This window comes from Histomonas meleagridis, assembly GCF_020186115.1.
Source record: "Histomonas meleagridis strain 2922-C6/04-10x chromosome Unknown contig_11, whole genome shotgun sequence".
In the NCBI taxonomy this organism is placed as follows: domain Eukaryota; phylum Parabasalia; order Tritrichomonadida; family Dientamoebidae; genus Histomonas; species Histomonas meleagridis.
This window is the reverse complement of record NW_027150754.1, coordinates 191,942-214,229: the sequence shown is the minus strand read 5'-3', so window position 1 is coordinate 214,229 and position 22,288 is coordinate 191,942. Positions and strand designations below refer to the sequence as shown.

The 22,288-nt window shown below is 29.3% G+C and overlaps 4 protein-coding genes across 4 annotated transcripts; 2 read left to right on the top strand and 2 right to left on the bottom strand.

Moving 5' to 3' along the window:
- Window positions 1-2,325: 2,325 nt before the first annotated feature.
- Window positions 2,326-4,269, top strand: GO595_000661 (cytoplasmic heat shock protein 70; the record flags this gene model as incomplete). Its single annotated transcript, XM_067919985.1, has 1 exon — window positions 2,326-4,269. The coding sequence occupies one exon, from the start codon at window positions 2,326-2,328 to the stop codon at window positions 4,267-4,269; it is 1,944 nt and encodes a 647-aa protein (XP_067779130.1).
- Window positions 4,270-14,039: 9,770 nt separating this feature from the next.
- GO595_000660 (leucine--tRNA ligase) lies at window positions 14,040-14,618 on the bottom strand (the record flags this gene model as incomplete). The annotated part of the gene is made up of 1 exon (XM_067919974.1): window positions 14,040-14,618. One exon carries the CDS (start codon window positions 14,616-14,618, stop codon window positions 14,040-14,042), a length of 579 nt encoding a protein of 192 aa, XP_067779129.1.
- Window positions 14,619-16,702: 2,084 nt separating this feature from the next.
- GO595_000659 (26S proteasome regulatory subunit 4-like A) lies at window positions 16,703-18,049 on the top strand (the record flags this gene model as incomplete). Its single annotated transcript, XM_067919963.1, has 1 exon — window positions 16,703-18,049. One exon carries the CDS (start codon window positions 16,703-16,705, stop codon window positions 18,047-18,049), a length of 1,347 nt encoding a protein of 448 aa, XP_067779128.1.
- Window positions 18,050-18,640: 591 nt separating this feature from the next.
- On the bottom strand, window positions 18,641-20,062 carry GO595_000658 (peptidase M20; the record flags this gene model as incomplete). Its single annotated transcript, XM_067919951.1, has 1 exon — window positions 18,641-20,062. One exon carries the CDS (start codon window positions 20,060-20,062, stop codon window positions 18,641-18,643), a length of 1,422 nt encoding a protein of 473 aa, XP_067779127.1.
- Between the last annotated feature and the right edge of the window lie 2,226 nt (window positions 20,063-22,288).

The following is a 22,288-nucleotide window of genomic DNA, read 5'->3' as shown; positions in this document are numbered from 1 at the left end:
TAGCCAAGCTATTATCAAAATAATAAGGATGGTATCTCTTAATCCTCGTGATTTTATTTTCTCCATATTTCAATGTACAGATTCATTTTCTAGTACACTTTTTGCATTTTCCACATTTCCAGCATTATTTGGATTTTTTTCAACACATGAATCCTGTGAAACAGCGTCACAGCTTCTTCTAGGTCTCATTAGTATGGAAGCTCCCAAATCACATTTATTTCCAATGATATCATCATTTCTTCTTTCTCTTAATTATTATACAAATATCCTTTGGGACTGTTTTTCTCAACGATTTACTGATTTTTCTCAAATTACCAATGGTCAAATTCTATCAGAGCTTTGTAGCACCATTAAATCATTAAATAAGATTATTCCAGTTCCACATTATTTAGTTATTCGTGAATTAATTACTTCAAATTTTGAAGGCAAACTCAAACTTTTGGTTCATGGTTTTCTACAAAAATCTTTTTTATTATGGAAAAATCACCATGAAAATTCCACATTTTTTAAATTTAATGAAGGAGTATATCAATACCTTACAAACATATGCGAAATTGAGGATAAATGTCTTTTGATATGTTTAGCATTTTTAGATCAACGACATGGGAAATGTTATGATGTTTTACCTTCATTTTCTACGCAATGTTCATTACAATATGAAACATTAATATTTTCTTCAATCGATATTTCAATTCTATTAAAAATTCCATTTTTCAAACTTCGTCAATATGAAATTTTAAGTATTCAACGCGATATTGGGAATAGACCACTTTTCTCACCACTTTCCATAGATTTTTTTCATTCATATGGTACAAATCGACATATTTTCCCATCGATATTCTTTGATGATAACAATAAATTAAATCAACAACAAAACGAAATTTTAAAGCTTTCAAACGAACATGAAGAAATTATCACATTAAAATTTTATGAAAATGAATATCAAAAATATCAAAACCGTATTTTAGAATATAGAAATATGATATTCTCTGAAATTATAAATAAATTTTTAGAAAATGGATTAAGTAGAACGAAAACTATTGATGAAAGTGTTCAAAACATATTTTGTAATCGAAATTTGGAACAAAAACCTCTTTCATATTGTGCTTACTTATGCGTTTTTAATCATTTAAATATTAGTGCCTTCGGTAAAATTAATTCTCTTATTAAATCATTTAAATCACTTCTACAAAATGTTCAATCGAAATACGAATGTCCAGATAATGTAAAGCATTCAAATGTTATGAAGAGAAATTGCGAGGCACTTTTGAATAATCATTTGAATATGAATTCTTTGGGTAAATTGTTTATCTTCGTTACAAAAATACTTTCTAATATTAGAATACTTTGTAATCATTATGATAAAAATGCTGGAGAAGCAGCTTTCCAAGCAGCACTTGTGTATTTGTTTAATGTTATGGATAAGGAACTTTTGATGGAAGTGTTTCTCTTTTTCGAAAAAATTGCTTTCAGAGATACAAACTTCTTTAAGTGTTTGAAAACTGAAGAAGTCATGAATTGGAATTCATTCTTTAGAACTATTTGGGAAATGATGAGGTCAAAAGAAGATTTGCTGAAATTGTTCCTTTCATTTAATTTGGATCAAGAAAAATTTACTTTTCATAAATGATAAATATTAGAAAAATTATTTGAATTAAAACTCTTTGAATTAGAATATGTTTGCTTACATCATAAAAATGCAAAAATTTTGTGATAATTTTTTTGAAATTATTTGATATCAAAAAGATGCAAAAAAACAGATATTGTTTCTTTCAACGTATTAGAATATTATTCGAATTTCTTCACATATATTAATGGAAATGATATGCAAAAAAATATAACAATTGTAATTATTGTTTGTGTTGTTATTATTTTTATTATTGTAACATTACTTATATTGTTAATTTGAATTCGAAATCAAAAATTGGAAATTAATGGAAATGAAACATAAGAACAAAATGAGACTATAAACACATTTGCAATAAGATTATCTAGTTCAAGCATTCAAGAAGATTATTTTGTTGTTGATTTTAATGAAGATAAATTTATCAAAAAATATAAATATCGCAAATAATTGTCTTTTGGATATTTAAAACATTTTTGATAAATTAATGCTTTAATATGAATTCAATTGACTGTACCTGTAGAAAACTAGAATATATTTCAATATTTAAGTAAAAATATTTATATAGTTAATTAAACTTTTTATTTTGTTACCATCATCATAGGAACCGTTAATATTTCAATACTTTAAATGGTCGAATACTTAAATTGAATCATTAAATGCTCAACCAAAAAATGCCTTCATAAGATCATTTTTTTATTATGTCAGCAATTGGTATTGATCTTGGTACAACTTATAGTTGTGTCGGTGTCTTCAGACACGGTCGTGTCGATATTATAGCAAATGATATGGGTAATCGTACAACCCCATCTTATGTTGCATTCACCGAAGATGAAAGACTTGTTGGTGATGCCGCAAAGAACCAAGCAGCCATGAATCCAACAAACACAGTATTTGATGCCAAGCGTATGATTGGCCGTAAGTTTAGTGATCCAGTTGTTCAAAAAGATATGCAACATTGGCCATTCAAGGTTGTTCGTGGTGATGCAGATCGTCCAAGGATTCAAGTTCAATGGAAGGGTGAAACCAAACAATTCTATCCAGAAGAAATCTCAGCTATGGTTTTAGGTAAAATGAAGGAAATCGCCGAAAGCCAACTTTCCAACAAAGTTACTGATGCTGTTGTTACAGTTCCAGCATATTTCAACGATGGTCAACGTCAAGCCACAAAAGATGCAGGTGTTATTGCCGGATTAAATGTTCTTCGTATCATCAACGAACCAACAGCCGCTGCTATTGCATTTGGTCTTAACGAAAAATCTGATAACGAACGTCATGTTCTTATCTTCGATCTTGGCGGCGGTACATTTGATGTTTCATTACTTGATATCGATGGCGGCATGTTCGAAGTGCGTGCCACAGCAGGTGATACACATCTTGGCGGTGAAGATTTTGATAATCGTATGGTTAATTACTTCGCAGATCGTTTCCAAAAGAAGTTCAAATGCGACTTAAGACAATCGCCACGTGCACTCCGTACATTACGAACAGCATGCGAACGTGCTAAGCGAACATTATCCACAGCCACATCCGCATCAATTGTCTGCGATTCATTATATGAAGGCCACGACTTTATGGATAACATCTCACGTGCAATGTTCGAGAACTTAAATGATGAACTTTTCAGGTCAACAATGAATCCAGTCGCACAAGTTTTAAGAGATGCGAACATGTCGAAGTCCGATGTCACCGATATTGTTCTTGTTGGAGGTTCATCGCGTATTCCACGTGTCCAACAATTGTTGCAAGACTTCTTCAACGGTAAGCAGCCATGTCGTGGTGTTGATCCTGATGAAGCAGTTGCATATGGCGCAGCAGTTCAAGCAGCAATTATCAAAGGCGATACACATGAAGAAATCAAAGATATCTTATTGTTAGATGTTGCACCGCTTTCATTAGGTATCGAAACAGCAGGTGAAATTATGACAGTGCTGATTCCACGTAACACAACAATCCCATGCAAGAAGTCAAATGTCTTCACAACATTCTCCGATAACCAGCCTGCAGTTACAATCAAAGTTTATGAAGGAGAACGTTCACGAACACGCGATAACAACTTGCTTGGTACATTCGATTTAACAGGCATTCCGCCAGCACCACGCGGCGTGCCACAGATTGAAGTTACATTCGATGTTAACGCAGATGGTATTATGAACGTTTCGGCACAAGATAAGTCGACAGGTAACGTTAAGAAGATTACGATTAAGAATGAGAAAGGACGTCTTTCACAAGCAGATATCGACAAAATGGTTGCAGACGCAGAGAAGTACAAAGCACAAGATGAAGAAGTGCGTAAGAAAGTGGAAGCGAAGAACGCACTCGAAGGATACTGCTTCGGCGTACGCAACTCATTAAATCAAGAGCAGTTCGCTAACGCATTGTCACAATCAGACAAGGACACAATCAACAAGGAAATCAATGACGCGCTCGCATGGATCGACGCTAACCAAGACGCAGACGTCGCTACAATCGAAGCGAAGCAGAAGGAACTCGAAGGCAAACTGATGCCAATTATGCAATCGGCTTATCAACATGCGGCAGGCGGCGCACAAGGCGGAATGCCAGGCGCGAACATGCAAGGAGGAAGTGGAGCATCAGCAAATAGTGGACACTCATCAGGACCACGTGTTGAAGAAGTCGATTAAATGAATAAATTATATATTTTATGTTGATTAAATGTTATTGAAATGAAATAAATCACAAATTAAATTAAAATATTTTTCTTGTGATTTTATAAGAAACAGTGCAATCAATTTATATATATATTTATTTGAAATGTTTGTTTTGGATTTAGTCATCAGCTGAAATATATCATTAAGGATTTGACAATTATGATTTTGCACAAAATATTGTTTTATTTAATAATTATCAGATTTAAATGAAGAATATCATTTATGAATATGCTTTGAGATGTTACTTCAAGATGAAATCTTCTTTTGATTCCGTTCATTTGCTAATAAAATCAGTATATTTTAAAGATTTTTTGCTTAAAATATAAGGAATTTGGTGATAATATTATTATTTATACAAATTTTAAACAAAATTCCAAATTCTGATGAGTTCGCATTTATTTTCTTCTTTTTCAGGTAAGTAACCAACGCGGAGTGTGTAATAAAACAAATGTATTATATAGAAAATCGATAAGTAAAACAAGCGCCAATTCTTTTGATTGTTGGTTATGATGGAAAATAATTTAACTGCATGTAAGTAACTTTGTTTACGTGTTTTGATTTCTTTGTTTTTAGTGTCAGGTAAAAAGAAATAAATTATTATCGAAGAAATGAAAAACATACATGTTGACATCACAATGCAAATTTGAGAATTCTTGAAACCAAAATTTAAGTATATTTGATACATATGGACATTGAAATGCAAGTCCAAGAATAAAAGAATAGTAACAAACAAAATAATGGATCTGGAAATTATTGAGTCAAGTTGATTTTTGCCTTTTAGATTTGAACCACTTAACTAACTTCATGATAAATAAATTTTATTAATCCAGAAATAATCGTTTATGCTACTAAATTCATGAGTACTGGGTTATCTGACTTTACGCTTTCGTCTCTTTCTTTCTCAATTTCCTTTGGTCTTCGATATTATAAAAAACTTGCTAAAAATAATTAAAGTTATAAGTAGTGCTCCAATGGTTACCACGTTGAGATCATTTACTTAAAAATTAATTTTCTATCACAATTTGAATTAAATGCAAATAATAAATTATCTAAATGTATTATTTTTTTTCAAAACTGTATTTCCTTTGTATCGTTCGCCGATGGCCTCATTCTGAAGTTTATCAAAAACACAATTTTGGATTTTTATGAGGCATTCTGTGCTATAGACAGAGATATAACTTGGCGATTTGCCATTGGAACCTGAAAAGAAGCAATCTCCAACATGTACTGTGAACTCGAAACATACACTAGCAGTTTAAGCTTTGGCTCCACAATAAGTTATGTTTGCATAAGAAATACTTGAAGTATATGATGTTTCTTTTTGTGATCCTGAAAATATTGCTCCAAATCTTTCATTAAAACTCCCAGTGATCGAAGAGTACTAAAGAGAAAAAAGTTGTGAAAACTTGCGATAAAGAGATCCACCTTAGAGAGATGAATATTTTGTGGAAATACAAATATGGATTGTTATGTTTGCGGAAATTTGACCAACAATTTCTACTTTTTGTTGCTTCTTCAATTTTTTATAAATCAAAAATGTTAACTGAGAACAGAAGTAAATTAAATATCCTACCTGTTTTAACTTTCCTATGAAAGAATTGAATTTTTTAAATTGTGTTATTTTAGAGGTACTCAAACTGGGAAAATTTACATATTCTGATGAATTTTTTGATTTTTATTAAGTCCTTATCATCACTTAAGTAAAAATCTGTCTTCAAATTGAGAAAAAAATTACAGATCGAAATGGAAATTTCGAAACCGATTTTTTCAAAATATATATTTTTTAAGACCAATCTTAATTATTTTTGATGTATATGATTTTTTATAAATGGTAGTTCTTGAAATCTTAAGAATGATTTTTTTCATTCAATTTTCTTCATTTTATTATCACTTTATTTTAAATCGTATCTAAAAAGCTCTGTGAAGTTGTGTTGGTCTTTTTTTTCTAGTTATAATATTAAAATAAAGTAGATATTAAAATATAAATATTATATTTTTCAATTTTAATGATTTACCAAGATATTTATATTTCGATGGTCAAAAAGTACTCAAAAATTGGTTTTTTATATATTTTTTGATATGTGATCATTTTCAATCAAAATTTTTGTAATTAAAATAGTTTTATTTGGCTTCACAAATATATTGGTTGCAGAAAATGAGACTTTAATTTTTCGATATTATTATTTGATAAAAATTTAAGAGATGAATAAAACCTAACGTTTAAATGTGTCAAATAATATATAATCGATTAGTAATATTTTTCATATATATGGTTATGCAAAATATGCATTTTTTGATTGAAAAACATGAGATTTTTATTTGTTTGATAAAAAAAAATGAACATTTTGAACACATTTTTTTGGCAATAAAAAAATATTGTGCAATAGTTTTTTAATGGGGCCCACCTAATTATAAAGTTTAATATTCATTTATATATGAGCCAGCCTGACTATATATTTGTACTGCTGAAATTTTTTTATGCTTCATTCTTTCAGAAATGTTTCCCAAAAAAAAATAAATTGAATAATTTACAATTCATTGGTTAACTTTTTGAATTAAAATTCGTAATTTGAATATGTACGGTTTTTCTTAATTCAATGTTTCAATGCATATAGAAAATGATGTCGTTAACCTCACAAATTGGCTTTTTCGATCGAAAAATTCAAAAATGACCATATAGTCATGATATAAAAATATAAAAATCACCATTGACAGATGCCTCACTATTTATATCCGGTATTCCTGAATTTAAATATGATAAATCGATCATTTTTTATGAATAAAGATAATGGAGATAAAGATATCAACTCGAAATATATAAATTTAATAATACTATTCGATCGATGTCTGATTCATTAACGACTCAGAAAAATTAAACAAGAAAAATACATCAGATATTATTTTTTAATTTATTTATGATTGATATTTATCAAAATAAAATATGTAAAATATGATATAATTATGATAGATTTAACAAATAATATTGTAAAATATCATAAATTACTTCAAATTTCTCACATTCATGATGAAAAGACAAAAATATATTTAAATTTAATAAAAAAACATTCGATAATGATAAAAATACGAAAACAAAAAATCACAAGCTATTCATAGAAATATTCAATATCAAGGAAAAAGAGAAAAAATATAATGAAGAACAAAAAACGGATTAAAAATAATCTTTTCCTATCTGCATTTTTCAATTCACCAGAATATTGATCATTCGTAATAATTTAAATAAAAAATATTCTTAAAAAAATAATCAAATTTTTTTTATTCACAAATAAATAAAGAAGAGCGCCACTTCATATAAAAAAGTTGCATTTGCATAAATCTTGGAGAAGTTGTTTTTTTCATGTATTTTCACTTTTTCTCAAAATTTCAATAAAAATGATCAAGGTAATAGTTTAGAAAATAAATATATCTACATACAATATTACTATATAGGAAATATTCCAAAATTCCCGAAAAAGTATGGTCGAAATCATATCGCATTTGGAAAGATTGAACAGTCAAAATTTCATAACGAGGGTATTTTTGCAATCTACTGCCGATGCCATTATTAACATAAAATTATTGTTGAAAAGATATTGCATGATTTGAAGTTTGAGGAACTCTCTGAGAACACTCATTAATACAATTGTTATTCTTCGTATTTTTATTGATTTCTTATCTGAAAATTCTTTTTTTATTATTTTGAAATGACTTTTTACAAGAGAAATGAATGAGATCTCATTATCTTCTGAATTGTAGTATTTTTCAAAAATCATATCATTTCAACAATAATAATAACAAAAAAAAAAAATGATTTATTTAATATCATTTCCTTTGTATTCACGTAGTAATTTAACTATTTCTGTATGACCTTTCCAAGATGCAAACATAAGTGCTGTATTAAATAATTTAAATAATTTCCAAATATTATTTTGAAATATCAAATTATTAAAATAAATATTATTTTTAGCATTAATATCAATTCCTTCTTGTTCAAGAAGTAATTTAACTATTTCTGTATGACCATGATAAGATGCATTCATAAGTGCTGTTTCAAATAATTTAAATAATTTCCAAATGTTATTTTGAAATAAGAAATTATTAAAATAAATATTAAATAAAACAAATAAATATCTTTTGCATTTATATCAATTCCTTCTTGTTCAAGAAGTAATTTAACTATTTCTATCTGACCATAAAAAGATGCTTTCATAAGTGCTGTTTCAATTAATTTAAATAATTTCCAAATATTATTTTGAAATATCAAATTATTAAAATAAACATCAAATAAAACAAATAAATATTTTTGATATTAATATCAATTCCTTATTGTTCAAGAAGTAATTTAACTATTTCTGTATGACCAAAAAAAAATGCTTTCATAAGTGCTGTTTCAATTAATTTAAATAATTTCCAAATATTATTTTGAAATATGAAATAATAAAAATAAATATTATCTTTAGCATTAATATCAATTCCTTCTTGTTCAAGAAGTAATTTAACTATTTCTATATGACCATTATAAGATGCATTCATAAGTGCTGTATTAAATAATTTCCAAATATTATTTTGAAATATAAAATTATTAAAATAAATATTAAACAAAACAAATAAATATCTTTAACATTAATATCAATTCCATGTTTTAAAAAGTACTTAATTAATTGTTCATGATTATACTTTGATGCCCATAAAAATGCTTTTTCAAAAAAATTAATGAAATTTTAAATAAATATTTATCACATAGAATTATGTAATTTAACATCGTCATTCTCAATCTTAATTCCTTTTTGTTTGATGAGCCATTTCACTACCATAGGGTTTCCATATCCAAGAAATTGGGAAAAAAGTTCTTTTTTAATCATTTTTCCTTCATAAAATATATGTATAAATGGAAGATTATGCAAACTTAATGCACCAGCTTGGAGTGAAAGATTTAATTTTGATAAACCTTCTTTCTCTAAAAAAGATAAAATTTCATAATTAATGTGTTTTAAGCATTGTATTCCTAATTCATTTATATCTTTGTTAAAGATTAAGTTTTTTCTTTCTTCAAATTTTTGATTTCTTTCATCATAAAAATAATAAAAAACGTCATTTCGATGAAATTGAATTGCTGTTTCTAATACATAGCTAATAGTCGAATTATTTTGTATGCATAAATGAATAATTTCTAAATTTCCGCCTGCAATCGCATATTTTAATGTATTTTTAACATTTGATCCATTAATTAATAAAAACTTAAAACATTTAATTGACTTATAAAATGCACAAAAATCAATTAATGAAACATTTTTTATGATTAACAAATGAATGTTTTTCATAAGGTGATGGTTCAATTGTTTGATTGAAGTCAAATTTATTTTGCGTTGACATTTCTTGTAATTCTTCTAAATTATCATTTCGAAGAATCTCCAATATATGATTTTCTTTCTGATTTTCTTTGTCTTCTTTATTTATAATTTTTTTTAAATAATAATAAAGATTTGAAGGTATCATTTTATGGTCGTTCATTTCGTTAAGAAGACATTCTGATTCACTTGTATTTTTTATGTAAAGATAAATGGTTAATACCTTAAGTAGTTTTGAAAAACTTAAATTTTTTGTATTTAATAACAAGTTTAAAAATGAAATGTATAATTTTGCATCTTTATTTTGCGTAAAATAAGCCATATAAATACACTGAGTAATATAAAATTCATAGAGTAAAGGACAACTTGGCTGAACTTCTAATACTTTTGAAACTTTCTGAAAAATTAATTCGAGATTATTTTCATTTAATTCTAAAAACAACTTTTCAATTGCAAGAGCTTCATCAGGAACGAGTTGCAAAACTGATGGACTTGGTGGAGGAGGTGGAGGAGGAATGTCCATAAAAATTATAGAAACGATCATAAGTCACTCAATTTATCAAAAAGTGAATTCAAAGTGTTGCTGGAATGAGGAAGAACTTCATCCCAGTAAATACACTGATCTCAATAAATACAAACCAAATATGATTCGCTATACTGTTATGTATGTTGCGAAGTTCACAAAGCCTCTGAGTAATTGGCATTTTCCGGACATACTGGAATATCATAACATTTATCACCGCACATAGTCTTATTCATAGGTGAAATAGCTACCGTAGATTCAGTCTCGAATACTTGTTATTGTTTCTGTTGAGATATGCATCGAGATCTAAGTTCGTTGGACCGATGTCTCACTTCACCTGCGCCTGATTTGGGTCCATCGTACTACTTTTTAATAAATAACCGTTTTGACTTTGAATGCATATAGAAAAATTCTAATAAAAATCATAGTTTTGTAAAATTTATGATTTTCAAGTTCTTACTTCTTTTCTCAAGAAATTCACTTCAAAACTATCTAAGAGACAAATGTTTGCAGGCACCAAAAGTGCATTTTCAGTATTTCCCTATTAAAAATAACAAAACTCCAATAATGAATAGTTTTTCAGATACTCTTAATCCATGGAATATTGAAGCACCAAAACGCACTAGCATTGCAGGCATATTTGAAACCAAATTCATTAATTACACGATTTTATTTTTAATTCTAACTATCTCCATAATCATATATTTTTTAACCAAACATCTTAAAATTGGCATCACATTAAGTGGAAGTAAGAATTCTCATTTTGTCATGTTTCTTTTTTTGGTTGAGTATTCTTTTCAATCTTTTGATGAAACATCTGGGAAACTTAATATCGAATCAAATGAGGACAATAGCGACAACTACATGAGTCTGACTCAATATGTTGTAATTTCAGATCAAATAGCCAGCATCCCCAGCTTTGCTTTTGATGAATGGCCTTTATTAAGCATTGTTGAAATCGAAGCATGTACTTCAATTGGAATTTATGCTTTTGACAGCTGCTTAAACTTAGCTAATGTTATATTTGGTTCTAGCTTGGGATCAATTTCTAATAATGCATTTTCATATTGTAGTAAATTAGATAATATTACATTTCCAGATACATTAACATCCATTGGAAATTCTGCATTCCAATATTGTACTTCATGAAAGAATATCAATATTTCAAGCTCAGTTACTTCAATTGGAACATACGCATTTGCATATTGCTATAATTTAACATTAATTCCATTTGATAAAATAGAAAAACTTGAAAATTATTTATTTGCACGTTGCTCTTCATTTGTAAGCATTATGATTCCTGACTCAGTTAAAATTATTGGAATTCGTGCATTTGATTCATGTGAAAAATTGGAATCATTAACATTTGGTAAAGGTGTGACAACAATTGATTATTTAGCATTTTATTATTGCGATTCATTGTATAATGTTACAATTACATCATCCGTAACTAATATTGGAGTTAATCCATTTTGCTCATGTAAAGGTCTTCAATATATTAATGTTTCTGAAGATAATACTAATTTTTTCTCATTAAATGGGGTTCTTTATGATCATGAAATAACGAAAATTATATGTTATCCAGCAGGAATTGAAAATGGATCATTTGTATTTCCTGAAACAGTTTTATCAATTGAAGATAAAGCATTTCAAGGGAATTATCATATATCTGAATTAACATTTCCTTCAACACTTAAATCAATTGGAACAGAAGCATTTTATTATTGTCATGGTATAAATTCTATAGAAATTCCAAGTTCAGTAGAATATATTGGTGATAATCCTTTTGCTGTTTGTAATAATCTTTCATATATTAATGTAATAATAGGTAATGAAAATAAATATTTTTCATATGATGGCGTTCTTTGTGATATCATAAATTATTCCATAATTTCTTAATTGCAAAAACAGATAAAACCTATTACATTCCTGAATTTATTACATCAATTGGTCCAAAAGCATTTGAAAGTTCTAAATTAACAAATGTTGATATTGCTAAAGTAGAATCAATTGGAGATGAAGCGTTTTATGACTGTGATCAATTACAATATATAATAATTCCAATCCATGTAGAATCAATTGGAGATGAAACGTTTTATGAATGTTCTGCATTGGAATCAATTTCCATTGGAGAAAATGTAAATTTTATTGGTGATTACGCATTTTATCGATGCATTAGCCTTAATTGTATTTATTTTTATGGAGAAACTTCACCAACATTTGGCGGAGAACATGTTTTTTCAGCATCACCAAATGTTCTGGTGACAAACGGATATCAAAATAATAAATTCGGTCATTTAAGTATTTTTACTTCATCAGTAGAAGGATGTTCCCTCCACCAACAGTAAAATTTACAGGGTCAAATACATATTCTCCAACATCTACATTTGATCCATCATCTACGTTTTATCCGTCGATGACATTTGATCCAACACATACATTTCCTGCGACAAGTACATTCACTTCTTCAGATGCTTTTACTCATGCTCAAATATCATCACATAATATTTCTGATGGTGTTACTATAAGTCAAAGTTATTCCCAAACATTAATTTATGATATGATTTTCACACAAACAATAATTTCGTATTCATATTTAACTAATTCAGATACAATTTCTTTTAGCGTTACCACATACACACATTTTGTTTCGTTATTTGTATTTTATGATTATAAAGTTATTACATACACCACATTCTATAGTTATTATTCAGATTTCTTTAATGTTTTTTATTTAAATGATAATTATGATTCAAATAATAATAAAATTTCATTAGAATTATTAATAGGAATCATTTGTGGTTCAATTGTTATAGTTTTAATAATTATTGGTACTCTTGGTTGTGTTGTTAAACATGCTAAAGATAAAAGTTCGTCATCGATTTTATATGAATATGAAAAAACTCAAGAGGACAAAAGTAAAATGAATAATGCTACGAATGAAGAGCCAGAAACAATAACCGATTTTTCTGGTGTACAAACTTCACATATCGAAGAAGACCCGTTTGGAACAGATTTCTTAGATAAAGGATTCGTTAAAATATAATTTTTATTGAATTAGCATTTGTAGGTAATGCAATTTTTAATTTTTAATAAATATTTTTTATCATGACAAAATTTAATTTTTTCTTAGACGAAAAACCTAAAGAAAAAAATTCTAATTAAGTTGTAAATGTTATTTATATTTGCTAACAGATGATTTATACCTTAACAATAAAATGAAAATTTTAATGAATTTACAATGAAGATTTTTTAAGTTAAAACCAACCAATTAAATTTATATATGTTGAATTTTAATAATATTAATTCCTTTTTCTTTTAAAAACACTGAAATTTCATAACTATCTATTTTAAAACAAAAACTTATAAAATCATAAGATTAAATTCCAGGCGTTTGGAGCATTGACTTTGGTCGTATTTCTTCTACTTTGTTTTCATAATGATATTTAAAGATATCATATCGATGAAATTCTATTGCAGCTTCATATGGATCTTCAAATGTTGAGTGATATCTTCTACTTTGTTTCCATCTGCAATTGCGTATTTACCTGTATTATTTACTTTTGCATTGTTCATAAGTAAATATTTAAAACATTTAACAGCAGAAAAAAATGCTGCATAATCAATTAATGAAACATTTTCTTGATTAATAAATGAACATATTTCATAAATTGATGGAATTTTTTTATTAAAATCAAAATTATTTGTGTTGGTATTGCTTGAAGTTTTTCTATTTCATCATTTCGAATGATTTTTGCAATTTCTTTTGGATTAGCTCCTTCTTTAATAAATTTCTTATGAAGTTCCCAATCATTCTGCATATACACTTGTTTTAAAATTTTAAGAAAAATTATTAGTTAAATGAAAATAATTGTTTACTTAGCCTCAATTAGTGAATTCACTGCATCAATCACATCAGGTTCGTCGGGTGAGATGAAATGATTTCGATTAACTGGTTGTCTGAATTCAAATCCATCCATAGATGAAAGCTTTTCAATGACATACTGAGAGTGCTCAGGAGCAACTTTTTCATCATTGTTAGAATAAAGAAGAATTAATTTGAAGGTTAATTTCAAAATATTTTCCCACTTAATTTCTTCTGAATAAAATCTGCGTCTTTCAGGTCTTTTCGTTGATGTTGGTGCTACTAAAACAACACCTTTTAGATGTTTCGTCCATTCATGGTCAAAACATTCTCCCAAAAGTCTTAATGTGAAATAACCGCCAAGTGAATGACCAAGTAAATATATATCTTCACCTTTCCATTCCTCTTTAATTTTATTCAGGAAAACTTCTTTCCATTCATCGAAAATTGGATCTGGAGAATTTGGATATGAAGGAGCAATAACTTTAATTGACTTTCCTTCAAGAAAAGATTTAAGTGATGGGAAAAAACATCCGTTTGAATTCCCACCAACACCATGAGTAAGGAAAAATAATTTTTTGCTGCTCATTTTCCCATGTGGGATTTGAATTATAATTTGGTCGATTGTATTTACACCAGATGAAGCAAAAAGAAAAAAGCAAATTACAACTTAATGAGCAGCAAAGAAAAGACATCATAGCAGCCATAAAAGAATCATCTGAAATATTTGTTTCAGGTTCAATTCATGGAGGTCTTGAATCTTTTTTAGCTAGACATTTTAGCCAAGAAAAAAGTAATTTTAGTGTACCAAAAACTTTATTATCAATGACTAAATCAGGTGTTGAATTATCGTCGTTTAATTTAGTAGACGGAATTGCATGTGGATTGATTCAACCAGATCTAACGTCATTCAAAAAATGGATTCCATGGACTTGTTCCATGGCAGTTTTATCGACATGTGTAGGAAAAGTTATTGAAGTTCCTATTAACAATTATTTAAACATGGGAAAATTTTCATTTAAAGGTTATTTTGATGAAGTTGAAGATAATGTACTTCCACAAGTTGGCTTCAACCTTATGAATGGCGTTTCAGATATGTTTTTACCACCTCCTAATAAAATTGGTGGAAAATATATCCGTTCAACACTATCTTTGATTAGTGCCAATTTGGGAGCTCATGTTTTTGGTTATCCTGTTTTTCATGCTAAATATGGTATTCAAGCAAAACTTCAAGCAAAAACATTTCTTTATTCAATACCATCAATTTTCATCACTAATGCCATTTTTCGTTCTTGCAGGCATCTGGTACATTCTATAAATCGGTAATAAATAAATTTAAATCTTTTTTTTGTTGTTTAGCCAAACATTGTGGCAGATTGTTGTAAACAGTTTTTACAATTGCGGTTATGAATTGAAAGTAGCCTGATTTTGTTTTGATTTTATGACAATAAAATCATTTCAAAATGATTTTATAACGATTCAATTAATTTTATAACACTTTTGTACGTGTGGGTTTTTTCAAATCTCAAATGAAGATCGCCAAAAGAATTTCAAGGTTATTTGAGCAAGCGTGTAAAGATTTCCAAATTATTAAAAACGATGGCACAGATAGTTTTCTAGTACCTCTAGATTGTGATTATTTAAGTCAATGTTTGTTACATTGGTTAAGTTTCAAGAATACCAAGGAAACTAATCAATTCCAGATCACAGCTATACACATTTATCAAACAGAAAATGTTAATTCAGAAACATACAGATATTTATCACAATTTTGTAATAAATTAAAAACAAAAATCATATTCAAAAAAATTGATCAATTACCCAATAGGATTGAATATAACCAGATGTTAATTGATGTAGTAGAGGAGTTTGGATTTAACAAAATTGCTTTTGTTGATAATTTAGACTTTTTAAATGCTGTTTTGTTAACAAATATGTGCAGTGGGAAACTCGAATGCAACTCAGTAGTAGAAATGCCCAAGAAAGGTCTTTATTTTGTAAGACCTTTTTGCTATTTAAATAATAATGAAATTAATTTATTTGCTCAACAAAAAGGATTTCCTAACATGCCAACAGGTATAACAGTCAAAGAAGATCCATTTATGAAAATTGCAAATGAAGCTATTGACATGTTGAAAATGGAATCTTCAAAACTAAAACTTAATTTTTTCAAATCACAGTTTTGTATTGAGCCAAAGTATATCGGGGCTGGGGAGTAAGTGATTCTTAATACATTAAAAACAAGGACTTTCAAGTGTTCTCTAAACCATAGTTTTCTATACTTTATTTGATTTTTTTGAGAGAGAGGATTAATAACGTTCAGAATAAAACGGTTTTCCAAATTTCGGGGAATGAATTATTAAATTTTCAGTAATCAAAGAGCAAATAAAATAAATGTATATGATAAATCTAAAGACAATATGATGGTAAGCAATTAATTAAAGTTTAAAAATGATTTTTTATTCTAAATTTGAATTTAATTTCGTATTACTCTTAATATTATAATATTACCCACAGCACACTAAAACGATAATAAAATACATTTTTATATTAAATATAAAACCAAAAAATTATGTGATTTATAATTTTTTTTCTGAAGAAATTTTTTCTACAGAACAATTTGTTCATATCACATGTCAAAACTTGACCAACTAATAAACGGTTATCAAACAAATGAGTGAAGAACAAGTTCAAAAACAAAACGAAGAAAAAGAAGAAGAAAAGCAAGAAGACAATAAAGAAGAAAAGAAAGAGGGAAATGGTAAGAAACAAGCAGAAATTAAGAAAGGAAGACCAAATCCATTAAATAAACAGAAAATCCAACGTTCATCAAAAGCATCACAACTACCAGCAATCACCCCACATTCCAAATGTAAGCTTCGGTTACTTAAACTTGAGCGTGTTAAAGATTGGCTCACCATGGAAGAAGAATTTATCAACAATTGTGAAGCTTTATCCACACGAGAACAAACCCAAGAAGATCAACGTAAACGTCTTGAAGAAATCCGAGGTCAAACCATGCTTGTTGGTACCTTAGAAGAAATGATAGATGATGATCATGCCATAGTTTCACGCTCTATGCAAGATTTCTATGTTCCCATTGCCTCCTTTGTTGATCGCAAAGCCCTTGCCATTGGTTCAGCTGTTCTTCTCCAAGAAAAAGTGTTAGCGATAGTTGGTCTTTTAGATGATGATGTTAATCCCTTAGTTGATGTAATGAAAGTAGAGAACGCCCCATTAGAAAGCTATGCTGACATAGGTGGTCTTGAGGAACAAATTGTTGAAATCAAAGAAGCTGTTGAATTACCATTAACGCATCCTGAAATGTATGATGACATTGGTATCCGACCGCCGAAGGGTGTTATTCTCTTTGGACCGCCTGGCACGGGCAAAACTCTTTTAGCGCGAGCAGTTGCCAACAGTACTAGTGCCACATTTTTACGTGTTGTTGGCTCTGAACTTATCCAAAAATACTTAGGCGATGGCCCCAAATTAGTTCGTGAGTTATTTAAGACTGCGCATGAGTTAGCTCCATCGATTGTCTTCATTGATGAAATCGATGCTATTGGTACCAAACGTTATGACTCGTCAAGTTCCGGCGAGAAAGAAGTGCAGCGTACTATGTTAGAGTTGTTGAATCAACTCGATGGATTCGATGACCGCGGCGACATTAAAGTTATCATGGCGACGAATAGAATCGAAACTTTGGATCCGGCATTGATTCGGCCAGGACGTATTGATAGAAAGATAGAGTTTCCTTTACCTGACATTAAGACGAAGCTAAAGATATTTAATATACACACAGCGAAAATGCAGTTGGCGAAAGACGTGTCGTTGATGGAATTCGCAATGACAAAAGAAGAAATTAGCGGCGCTGACATTAAGGCAATATGTTCCGAGGCGGGAATGCTCGCAATTAGAGAGGGAAGAATGCACGTGACGCAGGCGGACTTCCAGAAGGCGCAGGAGAAGGTGATGTATAGGAAAAAGGAAAATATACCCGAGGGACTATACATCTGATGAAAAGAATTATGTGAATAAACAATTCTTTTCTCAGCATTTGAACGATTTTGAAATATTATTTTACGTAATGAGCTAAATGATGTAATCAAATTAGTTAAATAATGAAATTGTTTAAATAATGAAATAGGTTAAATAATGAAATTGTTTGCATAATCAAATAGGTTAAATAATGAAATTGGTTAAATAATGAAATTAGTTAAATAATGAAATTAGTTAAATAATGAAATTGTTTGCATAATCAAATTGGTTAAATAATGAAATTGGTTTATTTAATGAAGTATAAGCCATGTGAATGCGTAAACAATATATTGAACCAAATCATCAACAAATAGAGCCTAATGAGTTTCGTGAAGGTGTATAGTCATGAACCTTTCAATAACAATCCCATTGTCAAAGTGATTGTTCCCAAAAATAACCTCATGCAGTCGATGTTGAAAAAAAAATGAAAACGAATTCAATTTTTATAAAGTTTATAGTCATCAGAAGAAATATTTTCTTTAAAATTTAAAATTTTTCACTTCTTTTAACATCTCCAAAGAACATTTTCATTAAAAACTACAAAAAGGAGTCGTTAAATTTCAAAGACTTTTACTGGCAAATTCCAGTCATAAGTGCTGCAGTTACTGCTGCGAACTTCTTTGTGTAATCGATATTTAAGCTCTCATCGAACCCGTGTGGATTAGAATCAGTACCAGCGCAACCAGACACAATTAATTGTGCATCTGGCCATAACTCTTGGAATGTGTTACATAGTGGGATAGAGCCGCCTTCGCCATAGTACAAAGGCTCATTACCGAACACTTCCTTTGTAGCCTTCTTAAGAGCGGCGTCAGTCTTTTCGTCAAAGTCGTGGCCCCACCAGCCGTCGCCAATGCCCATGATAGTGTATGAAACCTTAGCTCCATATGGCGGATCTCTTTCAAGTTCCTTCTTAACAGCTTCGGCTACAACTTGCGCCTTTACACCTGGTGGAGTACGGAGTGAGAGCTTCAATGCTGTCTTAGTGCGCATAACATTTGATCCCTCGGCAATGCATGGTATTCCATCGCAACCTGTGACGGCAAGTCCTGGAACCCATCCTTTATTCACAAGAAGTTGACCTCCTTCGGCAATAAGTTGGCAGCCTGGAAGTGGTGAAACAATAGAATATGATTCAGCTCCAAGTTGCTTGTAAATGGCATTGCATTGATCAATACGATTTTGTGGAATTTCTTTGACATGTGCTTCCTTGATAAGGATTTCTCCGGTTTTCTCATCTTCGATACGGGAAAGAAGTTGACGTGCAATACGGAATGTTGATGGAACTAAACCAGTGGCCATACCACTATGGCATGGTGATGCAAGATGTTCAACAGAGAGAACACCAATAACAACACCACGAAGTGATTGGCAGCACCAGACGGTCTTATAATCTTGGGCTTCGGCATCAAGAATAAGAATGGTGCCAACATCACCAATGCGTGGACGAAGATCAGTGAGATATTTGTCGATTTCGGCACTGCCTGATTCTTCACCAGTTTCAAGAACTATTGTAACTTTTGGATATGGAAGCTTCTTCTCATGAAGATATTTAATGGCTGTCATAACACAATAGCAGTTATAACCATCATCATTGGTACCACGGCCATAGATTTTATCTCCACGAACAACTGGATTAGTGGCACTAAGACCTTCAGACCAGCCCTTTGGATCAAGATGAGGCATCTTATCAAGGTGACCGTATGCAAGAATTGGTTTAGCTGTTGGGCATGTTCCAGGAATTTCAGCAAGAAGAAGTGGTTCATGACCTTCTTCAGCAAAAACAGTTGTCTTAAGTCCATCAATACCTTGTGATTCAAGGAAAGTCTTAACTGTTTCGACAGCTTTCATAATTAATCCGTTTGTAAGGAAATCTTTGTCATAGTCTGGTGAAAGGTTTGGAACACGGATGAAGTCCTTTAAGCCTTCAAGTGCAAAGCCACCTTCGGACCATGCTTTGTTGCAGTACTCTAAGCAGTCTTTTGTATCCATTAAAAATAAAGTGATGTGAATTGACGTGTCGTTTCGAGAATTTGAAACAAACAACAAAACGATCAAAAGTGGATACAATATCCCAATTCACAAAAAGTGCTGTTTCATCGGTCAGTTACCAATCTATCTGGGGATTCAACTTATTGAAGGAAATTTTGACTTTATATCTTGTGAAGCTTTTTTTTTTCGTTATAAGTGACGAGTATTCTCAATTTAAATAAGCGTTTTCAAAAAAACCATGTTATTGTTATCTTACTGTTTAATTTTATTATTTTTAATCATATATTATAATAATAATTTCTATTTTATATCCATCTTCAGATATTATTTCTTATTATAGAATAGAGTTAAAATTATAAATGTAGAAGTAGCATTAATTATATTGCATAAGTATACTATATACTATTTTGATAATATTCTTTAGATAAAAGCTTTTAATGCTTACATATTTTTATTCATAAATATATTATTCTATCTCGAGAATAAAAAAAAAGGTATGCTCTGTATAAATTAACAGTCGAAAACAAGACAATGAATAATTAATGTGAAATACTTTTATACATGAGATACAAAAAAAAAAAAATTATATAGTAAAACATTCAATTATTGTTTTTATTTATAAAATTCTTTGTTTATATAAAATAATTTCTATATTATAATATCTTTTATAAACCTTGTATTATGATATAACACAGAATGATAAACATTCAAACGAAATTAAAAAGCAAATCAGTTTTTATTCTAAACGAATGAATTTTCTTCTTTTTTATTTTAGTTTTGTATCTCTATTCTATATATCTTGATAGAAAAAATCTAAATTGAAATATATATCAAACATAGGCTCATATGGATCAATAAAATCAGCCCATGATTGTGATATACTGTTTTTCCCATCTGAACTTGTTTCTTCAGAATTGGCATTCGCACCATTTGGAACGTTTGATGAATTAGGGTTTGCATCACTTGAAGCTACTGAATCAATTTTTTGGTCTTGACTAAATGAATATAAAGCACTAAATCTACGAAGACAATTAAATCTATTTCTAATATTGATTGAAGTTCTACCAGGAAAGAATGGTTCCATTGATTTCCATTTTGGACCAAGTTCCTTATACTTTATTTTCAACAAAGCATCTTCTTCAGGACTCCATTTTTCTTTAAGTGGATTAACTTTTAAGTGATTTTGCCATCTTTCTCTACATTGTCTCGTCGATCTATTTGGCATTTCTCTTGAAACGCGCCTCCACTCACTCTCACCATATTTTTCAACTAACATTCTAAGCATATCATCTTCTTCACGTGTAAAATGAATTCGCTGAAAACGGGGACGAGCTTGAATGCAATCCAATTTATCCAAGTGAAGTGGCTTCTATTCATCAGATTTTTTAAGAGGAGGAAGTTCCTTTTGAATTTCAAAGCCCTTTGAAATCCACACAAATGATTGGTGGTATAACTTTTTGAATGATTCGCAAAAGTCGATTTTCAGTTCATTCGGATCAAATCAAAACGGTTAATTGTGGAGAAAAATTATGGGGCATGTTATAAGCAAAAATATGAATTTTAGCTCAAAAAATTTTTATTTACATTCGAAAAAAAAATTTGTTTAGGACTTCGTCTTACTATTTCTAATTATTAAGTAATTTGATAAATATTTTTAGGAAAGCATAATATTATGTTTTTTAATTTCCCGATGAAAGTGACAAACAGACAACATTAAATATTGTATAATCAGAAAAAACATGGTTTTTGAGAGCAGATTAATCGTTTTTTATTAAAAACTGTCGCTGGAGTTGTCAAAAATTCAGTGGTGTAAAGTGTAAAATTCAGTGAAAATGACCTCATTATCGTCATCACTTTTGGTATGTTTCTACGGTTAGTCAGATATGAAACATACAAGGTGACATTTAAAAGATGCTGAATTTACTCTGATTTTTCCTACAGATTTCATTTATATTTTATATTTATTATAGACATATGTTGGTTAAATTATTTTGCGATTTATATTCTATTTTATTAGTACAAATTAAAAATATTTACATTTTATTTATTCACAACAGTTTTTTCTGTTGTTGGATTTCAGTTATATCAAATGTAACTTTGATTTGTTTATAATCGTTCGAGTGATTATTTTTGATTCAAAAAGTTTCTATGATATAAATTTAAATAAAATACAAAATCTAATATTGCTGTTACAAAGTTATCTTCATATTTCCTATCGAAGAATTA